This window comes from Anopheles nili, chromosome 2 (genome assembly GCF_943737925.1).
Source record: "Anopheles nili chromosome 2, idAnoNiliSN_F5_01, whole genome shotgun sequence".
NCBI classification, from domain to species: domain Eukaryota; kingdom Metazoa; phylum Arthropoda; class Insecta; order Diptera; family Culicidae; genus Anopheles; species Anopheles nili.
In genome coordinates this window covers 59,420,116-59,434,813 of record NC_071291.1, presented here as the reverse complement: position 1 = coordinate 59,434,813, position 14,698 = coordinate 59,420,116, and the positions used below count along the sequence as shown (strand labels likewise).

The window sequence follows — 14,698 nt, the reverse complement described above, 5'->3', positions numbered from 1 at the left end:
GACGCTCTGCTCGCATTTTGCTCCCCCATTCGCTCAGCACAGTGGGTATGTAAGGATAACAGATTTTGTTAGATTTATATGGTTAATGCGCATTATTTCAATCAAGTCTAGATTAAGCTGTACTAACATTTCATTTTACAATATATGTTACTCAAGCTTCTCATCAAGCATTGATAGTTTCAAATATGACCTGTGCTGGAAAATGTATGTTGGCTTTATTTAGAATGAATTTACAACATAAGTTGAGCACTTTTATGAGTTAGCACGCTCGTTTTGTAGATCCTTTTTTGAATCAATTCATGTGTAACAAAATAAATAAATCATAAAAATGACCCTGAACATGCATTAACATCGTTTTTACTTAAATCAGCTAGTAATATAAAAGTAGAGCCCGCTATGTTTTCATTTCGACTGTAAGAAGGAAAAATAAGGTTTTAGGAAAAAATACATGTATGAGATACGAATACAAGTACCAGTGAATTTTATATAATGTAATTGTTTAGTTTGCAGTCTAGGTTTTTTCTAGGATTTTCTTAAGAAAGGTATAAGAGTACTCAAACTGTCGAACATTATGCTGTTTGAATAAATGCAGAATTAAATAAGGAATCTCCATGCTTATAAGCATTTAATATTATGTTGTTTCCTAGCATATATCTATTTCTCCCCCATTTAGAGCTATTTTCCCGCTGTGCAATGATTACAGTTGTTTGACTAGCACACGATAGATGGAGTGCGGCTGCGCTTCTGCTGGATGAAGGATTTTTACTATTTGAAAAAATAAACCGTTGTGTTTCCATACATCAAAGATCCAGGGCACTATTTTGAATTTTGTTTGAATGTATATCGACTTGATAAATCTTTCAAGAAGTTGCATAAATAAGTAATTATTTTTTTAACCAATCAACTACAATTACAACAATTTTTCAACTAATCAAATACAACATTTTGTTGTTCAAAAAGACCCATATTTTTAATAAAAATTATCTTTATTTGCTAGAGCGGTTTTCTCGAATGAAAAGGGTTTATATATTTTCCAAAATGTCTCTCCTAATTACTATTCTTACGGCAAGCTTGAACAACACTCGCATTTGTAACACAACCAAGTGTATTAGTGTAAGCATCTCAAAATTAATGCCATGCGCGCGATCGTGCGTAATCTTTCCAGTCTCTGATTAACTTCGACCAGGTCAACTTGCCCGACGTTAACTCTACGATGGCCGCAGCGGCTCAAACCGTGTTTGGGTTATGCCTAGTGCTGTGTTTACTGCTCGTACGGGGAGAAATCTCCAATGGAACGGAACCATTTCAAAGCATAAAAAGTAACCTAATGCTTCAGTAAGTATGTTTCAAAGGTGTGAAAATGAAAGGTAAATGTGCCATATTCTGCACTCTAGGGTATTGAAGAGGCTCGACGAGATTGATCAGCGGATAAGCCACCTCGAACGCAGGTATGCACAAAACAGCAGCTCATGTAAATTGTACTTTGAATGATCCTCTGTTTTCTTTACACTACAACAACACGCAGAATGCAAAACAATCATCACATTGCCACGTCGGTTTTCATTGAAAAGCTGGAGAAAATAAGTGGTATTAGTCATCTTTTAACCCTAACCGCGGTACCGTTCCAGCTCACTACATGAGCACCCTTTTCTCGTTTTGCAGATAAGCTCGAGAGCATCAATAAAACGTTGCGTCAAAACGGTACGTCCTTGCGAATGTCGTTGCACCAAAGATCCTTGCTTGTTATCGCTTTGTTACACGCTCTTCTTTCCCAGTGGGTACGTACTACGGTTCGTGCCAGGAAGCCCCGGCCATGTTGAGTGACGTTTACACGATCAAACCGCCTGCGTCGAGTGTTTCCCCTTTCAAAGTGTACTGCGAACAGAGCTACCGGAAGGGTGGCTGGATTGTGCTGAGCCGAAGGTTTGATGGTTCGCTAAATTTCACCCGCGACTGGGTGGACTATCGCGACGGTTTTGGAACGGTCGAGGGCGAGTACTGGCTGGGGTTGGAAAAGATGCACCGCATCACCGGTTCCGACTACTTCCAGCTGTTGGTACATCTTAAGGACTACGAAGGAACGATCAAGACAGCCCTGTACGATGAGTTCGAGATCGGCAACGAAGCCAGCGGCTACCGATTGCATTTGGGTGCGTTTGTCGATGGAAACGCTAAGGATTCGCTGCGAATCAGTGCTGGGATGATGTTTTCTACACCCGATCGGGATAATGATGAGCATGCGGGATCATGCGCTGCCTACTACGCTAGTGGGTGGTGGTATAGGAACTGTATGAATGCGTGAGTTGCTCTTCACTGTTAACGGCAAGACATCATCCCTATCGTAAGCTACACTTTTTTATTTTATAGCAATCTCAATGGACTTTATCAGCGTAACGATCCGCAAAATTTTACAATGAACTGGTTCGGTTTTCGCGACGACCTTCAAGGTTTGAAGGAAGCAACTTTGATGATAAGGGAAGTGTCGTCCTAATAGAGGAAGATTCGCCAGCGAGTGGACAGTGGATTGTGTTACTCACCTTCATGTGACAGAAGAGCAATCGCTGTAAAGAAACCATTTTGCCGGATTGCGTTTTGTACAGTAGCAGGTATTCCAAGTTCAAGGTGAATTTTCTTAATACACAATTTATGATTACAAGTAACTTTCAACCTTTTTCAGCTACATTTACATACTCGACACTCGATCCGGCTGAAGATTTTAGGAAACGAAGATAAACGAAACTTAATCTTTGTTGTGATTCGACAACGATAACACCCTTTAGAAACACGTGCTAGGAAATGTATGAGTTTTCACAGCACGTTTTCACTATAAAACATATCAATTCCGGCTTTTGTTGATCGAACACATTACACAGTAAACAAAACTAGATTATTTATTGTTAGCGAATTACTGAAAATGTCTAAAATTGCTCTAGCACTGAGCAAGCGATACGAGCCACGTTCATTCGCCTGTCAGCTGCACTGAATACGTTTGCCTACGCATGGAACTACTTGGCTAGCAACGGTTGCTAGGGAAACGGGGCACGCACACGTTTCATGGAGTACCTGGCAACGGTAAATGTAAACAAAGGACCATACTTCAAAGGACTGCGGTGTTCGTGATTTTGGATAACGATGTTGGATGGAAGGAATCAGTGAAAGCCACGCAGTTATCACCAATGTTCATATTATTCGCAGCCCGGCATCTAAGGGAAACCGATGCGCATGAAATGTGTGGAACATATTAATAGGGTCATATCAACCCTTGAAGAAAGTTCTATATTTAAACTCACTACAAAAGTGTCTTCCTTTGTTTCATACTTGTATTTACTTAGGATTTAATTTTAATTGTGTTAATAATAAAAAAACATGTTCGAATAGGCTTGAATTTAAACTCATTAAAAAACAATCGAATGTAAAGTCCTTACTGTTACAAAAAATTATCAGTCTATCTGTGGTATCAATTTTTAGTAAAATATGATTCACAATATAATAATTCTTAAATCTGCTCATTTAAGGGTGCCTACCATAAACAGCGTAATGAAAAGAGGTCTTGAAGAAATTGTCCTAAAGGAATGGAGAATCCAATATGCCTCATGGTAGTTGATCAAACAATATTTACATACTAGCTTGATACGCCTACGATGTCAACACATTTATCATCTTTGAAAAGAAAGCAGAATAAAATATTGTATTTAAAATGAACCATTAATATAAAGTGAAGATAGTTTAAGAAAATAAAAATGGTCGTGATGTAACATATAGAACATTTTCGTTTAGCCTGCAAAAATAATCCGTTTGAAAATAGCTATTTATTACACAACAATCCACCAGTTACATGGGTTATTTTTATTTACTTTCAACTTGAATTCATCGATTTATAATCTATCCGTCTTATCTGTGTTTGTTCGCCATAGTACATGTATTGTTTAGCTCAGTATGAGCGCATGATTTGCATATGGTTACACATTTTAATGATCTATTATTCATTTTTCTTTAATATTTCAAATCATACCGTTTTCTCCGTAGCTTCAACAAGGATTCAACTCATTTCATGCATTCTTTGCAAAGAAATTATTATCATTTCTTTCTACACTTTATCGATATTATGTGAGTTCTTTCGAAGGTATGTAACAGTAACGTCAATCTTGGCTTGGATGATGGCTTACAGTGATTTGCTTTTTGAACATAACACACGATCCATTTCATGTTCGCCTTCTGTTGTAGTCTTCATCAACTTTATAGCTAGAGATGGTGTTTAATGTTTTTATTATATTTTGATTTAACGTTTTTCGTTCTGCTTTTGTTTCGAAACATCAAGTTTAATCGTTAATCGTCTCTTACTCAGCTACTACGTCGATCCTTGGTGAGTGTAAGTTTGTTCGAAGACATTCAAAGATCATTGTATAGTTTCATTAGAGCGCAAAGCCAGAACCTGAAACGCACAGGACGTAACGCAACAGACAGCCCGATATGAGAGTGAAGTATGGAAATATAGCTGAAAATTTGTTACTGGAGTGTTTCGTTCTAGACAATGATAAACTGCTCCATTTTAATGGCTTATAGTTTTGGCAATTGCGAGTTGTAATATAGTTCTGGAAGTGGAATAGATTTAATATCAAAACACTAACACACATCAACATTCACATGAAACAGTTTCGCATTTTTTTATCGCTTCATTCGGAGTTTGCTTAAAATTCTATCTTTATGATCGTATGATTCACCAAGTTATTGTACTGTACGAACGCAAGGAAATATAAAACTGCACTGACAATGGCAAACGCAATACGCTATACCAGCTTAAGTAATTCTAACACACGAAGTTATACATCTCTTTGAATTTATCTCGTTTTGCGAGTTTCATTCTCTTGCTGCATCTGCCCTCTTGCTTCCTGCCAAAATTAGCACTATCCGGCATCATACCGTTCTACTGTTGAAAACCCTCAGCCGTTCCCTTTGTTACCCGTATTTCTCCACTTCGATACTTTACACATTGGTTTTGGCCGATTCGGCATGGTTCAAAATTGAACATTGCCAAACCGGTTGTCTATGAAAAGCTGAACTCAAAAATTATCGATAAAAATTGACGGGTTCGCTAGTGGTTTCCGTCGTTTCTTTTTTTTTTTTAAATTCGAAACGTATACTATACGGCTTGATGGGTAAATATTCACATTATACATCTCAACATTTTGCAATGAAAAGGATACAACTATCATGGAACGGAGATGGTTTGCAAAAGCCCATTTGTTGCTGATTTCATATTACTTAGAAATGTATGGAGAAAGCGCCTGTGATAGAGCTATGTTGCTTATTTGCATCGACTGCTCGAGCAAGCAAAATGCACACCGATTGTAACGGAAATCTTCACAACTCCATGTGTTTAACGAGATTTCTTTTCATGCTGATTTGCTGCTTTATCATAGGAGGTCCAATAGATGGGATGATTGCATTTCAAGCAGTCGCACGATAAATCGATTAGGAAAGAATACATGAATTGCGTTTGCCTCCCAGACTTTTGTCCTGAATTTGCTGCAAGTGCTGCAACTGGGCAACGGATGGAACGTGTACGCTTGGTGAAGCTTGGGGCGTCGGTGGAGCTCCAGTTCCTCCAGTGCTAGCCTGTTGGGGTAGTGACTGGCGTCGTCTTCGCCGAAGCGCTGGACTTAGATTGTACGTAATTTTCGCTTGCACCAGCAACTCTTTGAAAATCTGTAATGAAAAGATCGCACGTATTACCAACGAATGTCGAACGGTCTTTGTCGTTGATTTTTTTATTATATTACCTGAGTCACGTTTCGATTTAGTTTTGCTGATGCTTCAACGAAACCGTTTTCCCAGTCCACCGTTACCATGGATTCGGTCGTGTCACGTGCCACCTGTTGATAAAGGAGGAAAATTTGAAACGTGAAATATTTCACCAGGACAGATTTCATCAATATGAGCATATTTTATAGCAGTTTTCGAAACGACATTTCAAATTGTAAAAACGTGGTTTAACCAACAGAAACATTCGTAAACATTCAGTCTTGTGTATCTAATAACCCCATGGCAAACCTAATTTTTTATGATGTAGTAATAAATATAAGCCACGAAGAATCAATGTTAAATTCGGCAATAATCATGTTGTAAATTAATATCCATTTAAATTTTCATTTTAACTTAATTCCTAAAATATATTAGCGAATTTTAAGTTTTATACTCAATTGTGAACCATCGTTATTTTACCATTAATTTTGCTCATTAGTTTCACTTTCATAGATCGAAAGTTTTTAAAAGAGTATTTCCTATACAACACTTTTAACTCTATGCTATATCAAAAAATGCCTATCAAATCTAAACACAAACGTATATTCACATTTAAACACTCTCACATTGAACAATTTAAATCACCTTTTAAAGAAATCAGCGTGACAGAACTGAATTTGTAAAACCACTTGACGTACGTACATTGTTTCTTTTATAAAAAGTTCTTCGTTTGCAATGTTTCTGTACACATGAGAGATTTGACGGGGAACGTAGAGATCATGACTTTGAAAGTGGCTGGACATGTGCTATCGCAACGTAAAACTTTTTTTAGGAAAAAGAAGCATATTGTAAATGAATGGTAACACATACATGACAATCTGACAGACATTCAAAGCGAATGTCACGTGGAATCATGATTCTAAATAAGCTAAGCTCTATGCTAGATAATTGTGCACATGATACATGCATATAACAGATACAATGAGCCAAGTTCATGGCGAACGTTTTCGTTTCTAACATTTATTTCATTTTATTCACAAGTTATTCTGAAGTGATATTATACACATTTGCAAATTTATTTATATTGCACACATCGAAAAAAATAATATCAAATTTTAAATACATTTTCGTATAAATATTTTAACATTTTTCACCCAAAATATTTACAATTATGATGCATAATTGGATTGTAAACTGGTTCAATACAAATTGAAACTATTTTTATATTTCTTGAATATTTCTCAAGCTTAAAATAGCATAGCAAAGATATTAGTTATTGCTGCTTTTATATATGTTAGCTACCATACTTGCACAACCTCACAAAATTTCTTAGAAACTGTTACAGATCAGAAACTATTACATTGTTATCTATCGAAACGGCGTATGCCAATCGTACATTTTTCCGGCTAACAAAATTCCTACCAATTAGTATTCTCCGAAAATGTGCTACCTAACGTTACCTGTTACGTTTGACATGACTATGTAACAGGAAAACGATTTAACCACCGTATTCTTGTGCATACCTGTACCCGCATTTTCCGGTAGCATTCTTCGGAAACTCAATGAATTCATTCCGAAGAAGCAATAATCAACGATTGCATTTATTTGCCATCGAATTGTAAAGCATCTAGTTTAACCTAGCCTAAGCTCTAATTTATTTAACAAAAATACAGTCTACGGATTTATAGTTTATTTTTGATGTAAGTATGTCTATTTTAAAAATGATATAAAACGAACATGCATTGAAAAAGGAAATAAATCATTGCAAATTTCAAAATATATATAAAAACGATACTGTCAGTTACAAATAGATGGATATGTTTCCATTCATTGAAAGCTCAAAGTAGCTTTCATGATTCCTAATCTCAAAATATGACACATCATGTTAATAAGCGCACGCAAAGAAGGTTTTTCAATTACAAAATGTTTAAGCACTCGTTCGGTAAAAGAGATGCACCTACCTGCCGCAGATCCTCGTCGTCGTCACTTAGGTCCGTCTTGTTGCCAACAACCACAATCGGCACCGCCGTCGTGGATTTGATCTCGTGAATTTGTTCACGTATCGCTTTCACTTCCTCGAACGTGACAGTGTCGGTGACGTCGTACACCAGGATGAATGCATCCGCTGATGAGATTGAGAGCGCGCGCATCGCCGGGAACTGATATTGGAACGGAAGCACATGGAAAAGCGACAAAACGGAATTGCAAAATGTATTGAAAAATCATGTAATCGCCATGCTTAGCGGCGAGTAAGGGGAATTCGTAGGTGCTTTCTTTTTTTTTTTTTGCTTTCTCAAAATATCTGATCCAACGTGAACGAGTGCGAATCTCTTATGGGTATATTCTCACAGGTACAGAAATAGCGAACCAGGCCACGTAAGCTTTTACGATACTGGCGAGACGCATCGTTCGTAATTGATTTTGAACTTTCTGCATACGTATTGATTAATCTTTTTGCCATCGTTGCCAGTGCAACTGAGTTTTCTATACTGGAAATAGATTATGCTATAACACCCGTTTTAAACTTATACGTATCCGAGACATATCTGTGGTGTAAAATACTTTTAATTGGATCAAAGCACCATTTCGCCTAAAACGTATGACTTTGGAAAGATTTCTCGGCCGCTTGCCTCGTATTCTTAAACATTGTTCTGATATCTGTTTGAGAGCCCATTTTGTTATATTTTATCGACAAGTCAAATTTGGATCGAAAAGCATAACAAGAATAAATTTGCTGCAAAATTAATGCAAATATTTCCCATTATTAAAGGGTTATCATGCTAAAGATAACACGAGAAACTCTTTAAAAAATCAACATTCTACGCATTTTTCAATCGTTGTAATGCTGCTGCAGGTTAAATTTAGCAAGCAGTATCGCAAATATTTACCCCTGGCCGGAGGCAAGGAAAAGGTGTTCCTAAATTATGCACCATCCCAGAAATCGCATCATCTCGGAATAGAGTCAGCAAACGATTAAAGTGGGTTAGATTAAAGCTAAATTTTTAATGGCTTTCCGAAGGCATCCTTCCGATCCGCACCAGCCAAAAACGGTGACCTTCCCAACGGCACAAATCCGATGGCGTCACCATGTCCCAAGCCTGTGCCTGTTGTTTGGTAACATAATTTGGGTTCCGCAAATTATATCACACCTTTTTTCCGGCTTATTAGCTACGCCGTGAATGATTCGTTGTGAAAGGATCGTGAAGGTAGTGAACGGCTCATTTAGCTTCTGGCCCGTGTCTTTTGCACCGGCGTGTTGGTTTCTTCACCACTGACGCAATCCATATTTGTGCTTTGTCATGGAAATTAAAGCCCCAGGCTACTCATTTGATTGGGTTTGCTTCGCTCCTCGGGGAGTTTATGCGATTTAGCTCAAGTCTTCTGATAAGCGGCAACCAGAAGGAGATCAAAGGTTGACCGGAAAAAAGGGTAGCATTTGCAAGGCAATTTTTGTCGGTACCGAGGGACGTCGATGAAAAAATAGTTACGTCTGCAAACCTCTGGTACTATCTCGAAACGATCAACTTTTTTCATCACGTATCCTTGAAGGATGCAGAACACGAAAAGCGTAAGATAGCTGTACGAATTGATCAAATAAAACGTTCCGCTATCAGTGGATCGCACGGCGAAGGTACCAATCCGGAAAAGAAAAGTTTTTTTGCTTCAGTCGCCCATTTCGTCCGTCTTTACTCTTGCTCGTGCAAAGCACCCGCGCACGACTTGTTATGGCGCGGTGAGCGAACGGGAAAAAAATGAGTTGAGCGTGCAAATATTGGTTTGACCGTTCCGAACCGTTTTCCGGTGAGCTGCTCCATGCAAAACGCTTTTAACCTGCGTGCTGTATTAATTCGACAACGGAATGAAAAAAGGACTGTACCTTGACCGGCACGCCCTGTAGCCGGTTTGAGGCAATGACGCATCAACACGGTCGTAGGATGTTTGGAAAATTCCTCCAGGTTGTTTTCCGGCGGCACGGATCAGTGCAAAAAAAGATATGCTTTGTGGGGACTACGATTGTTCTATTTTGTCTGTACAAATGGCTATTTTTAATGTTGAACGTTTGGGAGATTCACCATTTAACACGATGTTAAGATACCGTGTAGTATAAAGCACGCTTTATTATAGCTATAAATATAATCTTAAATGAAATACGTCATTCTAAATTATAAATGTCTAAATATTATTATATTCAAATATATTGAGAAAACCATATTAGCTTTTGGAGGTCATTTAATTTTAAAAAGCAAAACTAGTGAACGGAAATCCGGGATCATTTGATATTATTTGACAAAAAATAATCTTAAAACAAGCAATGATTAAGATTTGTTTTGAAACAATTTGTGATAACATTCTGATTGTTTCGTTTTTTCATTAATTTATTCAATTAGTATCTTGATTGTTTTAATTTTCACAATACCGGCACCCATTTCACGAAAAAAATCAAATAATAAATTCAAAATAAATTTATTAGTTAGTTTTTATAGCCAGAAAATTACCCCTGATTAAAGAAAAAACGGCCTTGTTTGTACTGTTTCAAAGGATGTTACATGCTTTAGATCAGGTTGTATTAAATGTTTCTATTGTCATCTGATATTCGCGTCTGGAATACAATCTATTGTTTGTTTTCAATGATCAAACCGGAAAAAGCTCATTTTTAAGAGCTTTCTACAGTAAAGTGTAACAGAAAAAACCATGCCATAGAAAATTGTTAATGTTACGGCTAGCGTGAAAACATTTAATGAAATACGCAAGAGTATACATTTTACTCCCATTCATTGAAACACGTTCCCACTATTCCCGTCTGCTTTTCACGCAGACCGTTCGGTATCCAAAACACAAACAAACACAGGCTAAAAACAACAACAGATCAAGGGTACTGTTGTGCATCATTCAGGATGATATCAGCAAACATCGAAAACATCTAAAAGGAACCTGCTCTCCAGAGAAATGTCAGCACAACAGCATCGTTTCTGTCTATCGAATGTCCCTTGACTGGGGTCGTTGTTGGCCCGGTGCTGAGATGTGTCCGTATATATTTACACGCCACTTTCATCTGCCCGGAACCGCGTGCACTCGTGTCGCAACTACTCACCTCATAGGATCCTGCCGTATCGAGAATGTCGAGCGTCAAATTTACGCCACCAACCGAAAAGTGACCGTGATGCATCTCTTCAACTGTGCGCTTGTACTTTGGCGAAAAGCTGCTGTACAGGAACTGTGTGATAAGCGAGCTTTTGCCCACCTTTGCCGCGCCCATCATGACAATCTTGTGTCGCACGTTGGAGCTTATGGAGTTTTCATCATTCTTCAGAGGCCTATTATAGAGGAAAAGTGTAAATATATACTATCCATGAAAAATGCTGAATTGTACGCTTATCTATTATTTGTTTAAAAGTGTTTCTAAACCATCTTTTAAATGAATTCAAATATTTATATTTATTCATATTTAGAGCCGTGATCTTAAATTAAATTTATGTGCATATGAATATACAACTATTTTTTTTCCAAGTCCACAGAACAATTGGTAATTCTTTCATTTTCCTCTATTGTTTCTTTTGTTTAGCATCTATTTCATACAAGAATGTGTTTTATTTTCCATATGGAGTGGAAATGCAGTAGAATGTATCACGCAACAAAACAATTTAAATTTCAACAATACACAATGTATCCTAGGATCATTGCACATTTCTTCCACGTTCTAATGGCAGACATATGTGCAAGATGGTCGAAGCACAATTGTTTTAGCACGGTAACATTACAAAAGTTTCCATGAGATAAGAGTTCATACTAAAGTTCTCGTAGCCTCCTTTCACATCGGAGACACAGTGCATTAGAACCACATCTTTTGCTTTTCAATGCAATGCAATTTTAAACAATACGTGAGAGGAAGCGATGATAAGACGTTCATTTGAAAGGAGAGAGAAAAAAGTGCTTAAAAGCACTTCAGATAAAATTAGAAGCTTTTTGCAATAACATCAAAATAAAGTTTATCGGGGAAGGCGAAATAATTTGAGACATATAGTGCAAAAATAAATCTAACCACGCACCTATGTGTGATTGCTCATAATTGTACTCTTGAAGATTCAATGAAGATCGTTTAAATTATTTTGATTAATCAACGTTTTATTGCATTAAAACAGTGCTAAAAAACTTATTGTGTTAAAAATCATAACCTAGTCAATCAATATGAATATAATATCTGATATCGCGGGCGTGCTGTTTGCAATAATTTAACTTTGTTGTCTTTGCGTAAGTTAATCAATCGGCACGCAGATATATTTGAACATTTCCAGAGAGAAAAAAAATAGCTTTGTTATTCAAAGTTCAAAATAGCGGTGCTGATTTTGTGGTTCGATTCTCGTGAAGAGCCTTGTCATAACCAGAACAGGTCAAATGCAGAAGAATGTAAAATAATAATATCATCAAAAAGCATAAAATTTCTATTTGTTGAGTAAAAAGGGAATTTCTCCTGGAACAAAAAGCGAGACGGCACCGCCGGAAAATAAGGCTCGCCGGACAGTGAGATTAATTTGCGAAGCGCAAAAGCATCCGAATGGGAAAAGATGAGGAAAATGTCAATAGGAAATATCTCCCCATCACTCGGCCAGCTGCTATCTAGGAACGCGGCATTCGACGACTACGCAAAGTACCCGAGGGACTCGGTTTGCCGAGACGGTCGCATTATGGTGGAGACCGCCCGCCCAAGTCCGTGACCGTGTTCTCAAATATTTCGAACGCTCGACACGGTCGCGCGAATGACGAAGCTTTTTTCATCTTCTCACAAAAACCCCTCCAGATTCGAATTGCCTCGAACGCCGGCGGGAAGTTCTTTATCGTTGCTGCTCCGGCATTCGCTCCATTATGGGCCAGGCTGTTATTTTCTTTTTCTTCTTCTTTTTGTGCTCGGTATTCCCATCCGAGCGTGGCATAATCTTCCCCAGGCACACCTTCGCTCAACATTGTGTGGTAATAAAATCACTCTAATGGCAATCAAAGCAAAAGAAAATCCAAATTCCTAAGCAAATTACCTGCGGGTAGCATGTTCTCTGATTTTGCCAGCAATCAGATCGATCCGGTGCCGACGAAAGCGATTTGGCTTGAAATGTGTTTTGAAATTGCAAAATAGCGAAAATATCCGATACTAAATCATTGAAATAACACACAAAAACACAATGAGTGTTTGATGAAAGATCCGTTGGAATGCATCTGAGTGATTCGTTGTGGAATGTAAATACATTAATGGAATGGAATTGATTGCTTTCGTTACGCTAGTACTAAGTATGCTGGAAGGAAAATGACCACAGCTGGGAATTTCAAACTTCTCCTGTGGCTAGCTTCTGTAAAGTTTGTACAATTCCACACTACAAAATATGCGAACATCAATGAAGTATGGACTTTTACTGCAGCTGTAGCAACATTCCATCCTTCGGTCCGATCAGTTTTTCGTTTGGTATGATCCATCAATCAATGCTTGAAAACTAGCGCTTTGTTCTAGCAAAAGTAAGCTTTTAAAATTACCTTTTTTTCATTTTCCCTGATGTGTATTGATTTCAAACTTTCTTTCATCATTTACATTGAGCTTACGTTATTATTGTTTTCATCATGATTCAAAACATATTACTTTCACATATGTAACATTTTTTCGCTTCACAGATAAGTTTGAACTATTCAGCATATTAAAAATGCTCTAATAAAACCAAACAATCTACTTCTTAATCTAGCATAATAGCAACCATGTTGCACATGTGTAGATTAAAACAATTTTAAACATAAATATTATACATCAAAAGTTAACAGTCCTCCCTTAAAAAATAACACAAAAGCCAGCTAAACGTCCTTAATAATACCGTCTGAAAAGATAAATGACCGCATTAAACCAACTTAGCACTAATTGGGGCTTTTCCCACCTCGATCTAGCACCTTTGAAGTTTAGAAAGAAATTAGATTCATTACTTTGAATATCTTTAATTTTTCGAATCGGCACCTGATCTTTTGTACGGTCCATGTCCTCGGTAAAGCAATGGGCTTTGGGATTATAAGGGTACACCCGTATTGAGCTTTCGTTTTAATCCTCTTGCAAAACTCCGACATAGTCCTTGCTATTTGCTATCTCGCTTGAACACGAGACCGAGATCGCAGAAGCCATGTTATGCGAAATAAACTTACAACCTGACGGATAAATCTCTCTCTCTCTCTCTCTCTCTCTCTCTCTCTCTCTTCTGCGTGCTCTTTCATTCGCACTAAATGTCAACGATGTGATAAGACCAAGCCGTAGGAGTTTTAAAAATGCTATAAATCATTCTACTTTTTGGAGGATAATCTACGCAATGTTTCATGTGGCGCTGTTCCCTCTGGCTCTTGATATAGTCTCGTAATTTTTAAATTGTATTAGGTTTTTTTAGTCTAGTTTTTCTGCGACATTAATGAAGCTTAGAGAAGCTTAAGCAGCGTGCCATGTTTCAGCATGGCGAAAACAAATGTTCCGCCTTTCATTACCCCATAACTTTGGCGACGTATTTCGACGGACTTCTGTTGGATTCGTGGGGTCACACCAGAAATAAAGCTTCACTATTTAACAGCTGACAAGAGCTTCCATAGACAAAAGAAAATCGTAACATTGACCGGGATCTGTGAAAGTCACACGGTAAATGATGCTGGTTTAACTTACTTTTCTCGCTTTGGCCGTTCCTCGGTTGAGTCGTCCTTCATAAACGACGGCTGCAGACTGAACCGCCGTCGCAGATGCCGTCCTTTCATTTTTACTGTGTTTTTTTTCTGGGTCTTGCTGGGTCTGCAAGCCGATTTTACAGGAAATCCTCGGGAAATAGTATATTAATGGCGTGTAATTTCTCGTTATTCTGAAATAAAAATAAATTGCATTATTTTCATTATTGCCAAAACATTGTAAAAATCTTAAAAGACAACAAACGTACGATAAATTTACAGTTTTTTCATT

At 37.6% G+C, this 14,698-nt stretch overlaps 2 protein-coding genes across 2 annotated transcripts; one reads left to right on the top strand and one right to left on the bottom strand.

Moving 5' to 3' along the window:
- The first annotated feature begins 1,038 nt into the window (after positions 1-1,038).
- On the top strand, positions 1,039-2,491 carry LOC128727122 (ryncolin-1-like). The gene is made up of 7 exons (XM_053820993.1): positions 1,039-1,113; positions 1,187-1,335; positions 1,395-1,448; positions 1,526-1,587; positions 1,663-1,701; positions 1,776-2,298; positions 2,368-2,491. Exons 1-7 carry the CDS (start codon positions 1,039-1,041, stop codon positions 2,489-2,491), a joined length of 1,026 nt encoding a protein of 341 aa, XP_053676968.1.
- A 2,981-nt stretch (positions 2,492-5,472) lies between these two features.
- LOC128732228 (ras-related protein Rap1) lies at positions 5,473-14,499 on the bottom strand. Its single transcript, XM_053825400.1, has 5 exons — positions 14,411-14,499; positions 10,835-11,057; positions 7,704-7,901; positions 5,781-5,873; positions 5,473-5,706 (listed from the first exon to the last, which is right to left on the bottom strand). Exons 1-5 carry the CDS (start codon positions 14,497-14,499, stop codon positions 5,473-5,475), a joined length of 837 nt encoding a protein of 278 aa, XP_053681375.1.
- Between the last annotated feature and the right edge of the window lie 199 nt (positions 14,500-14,698).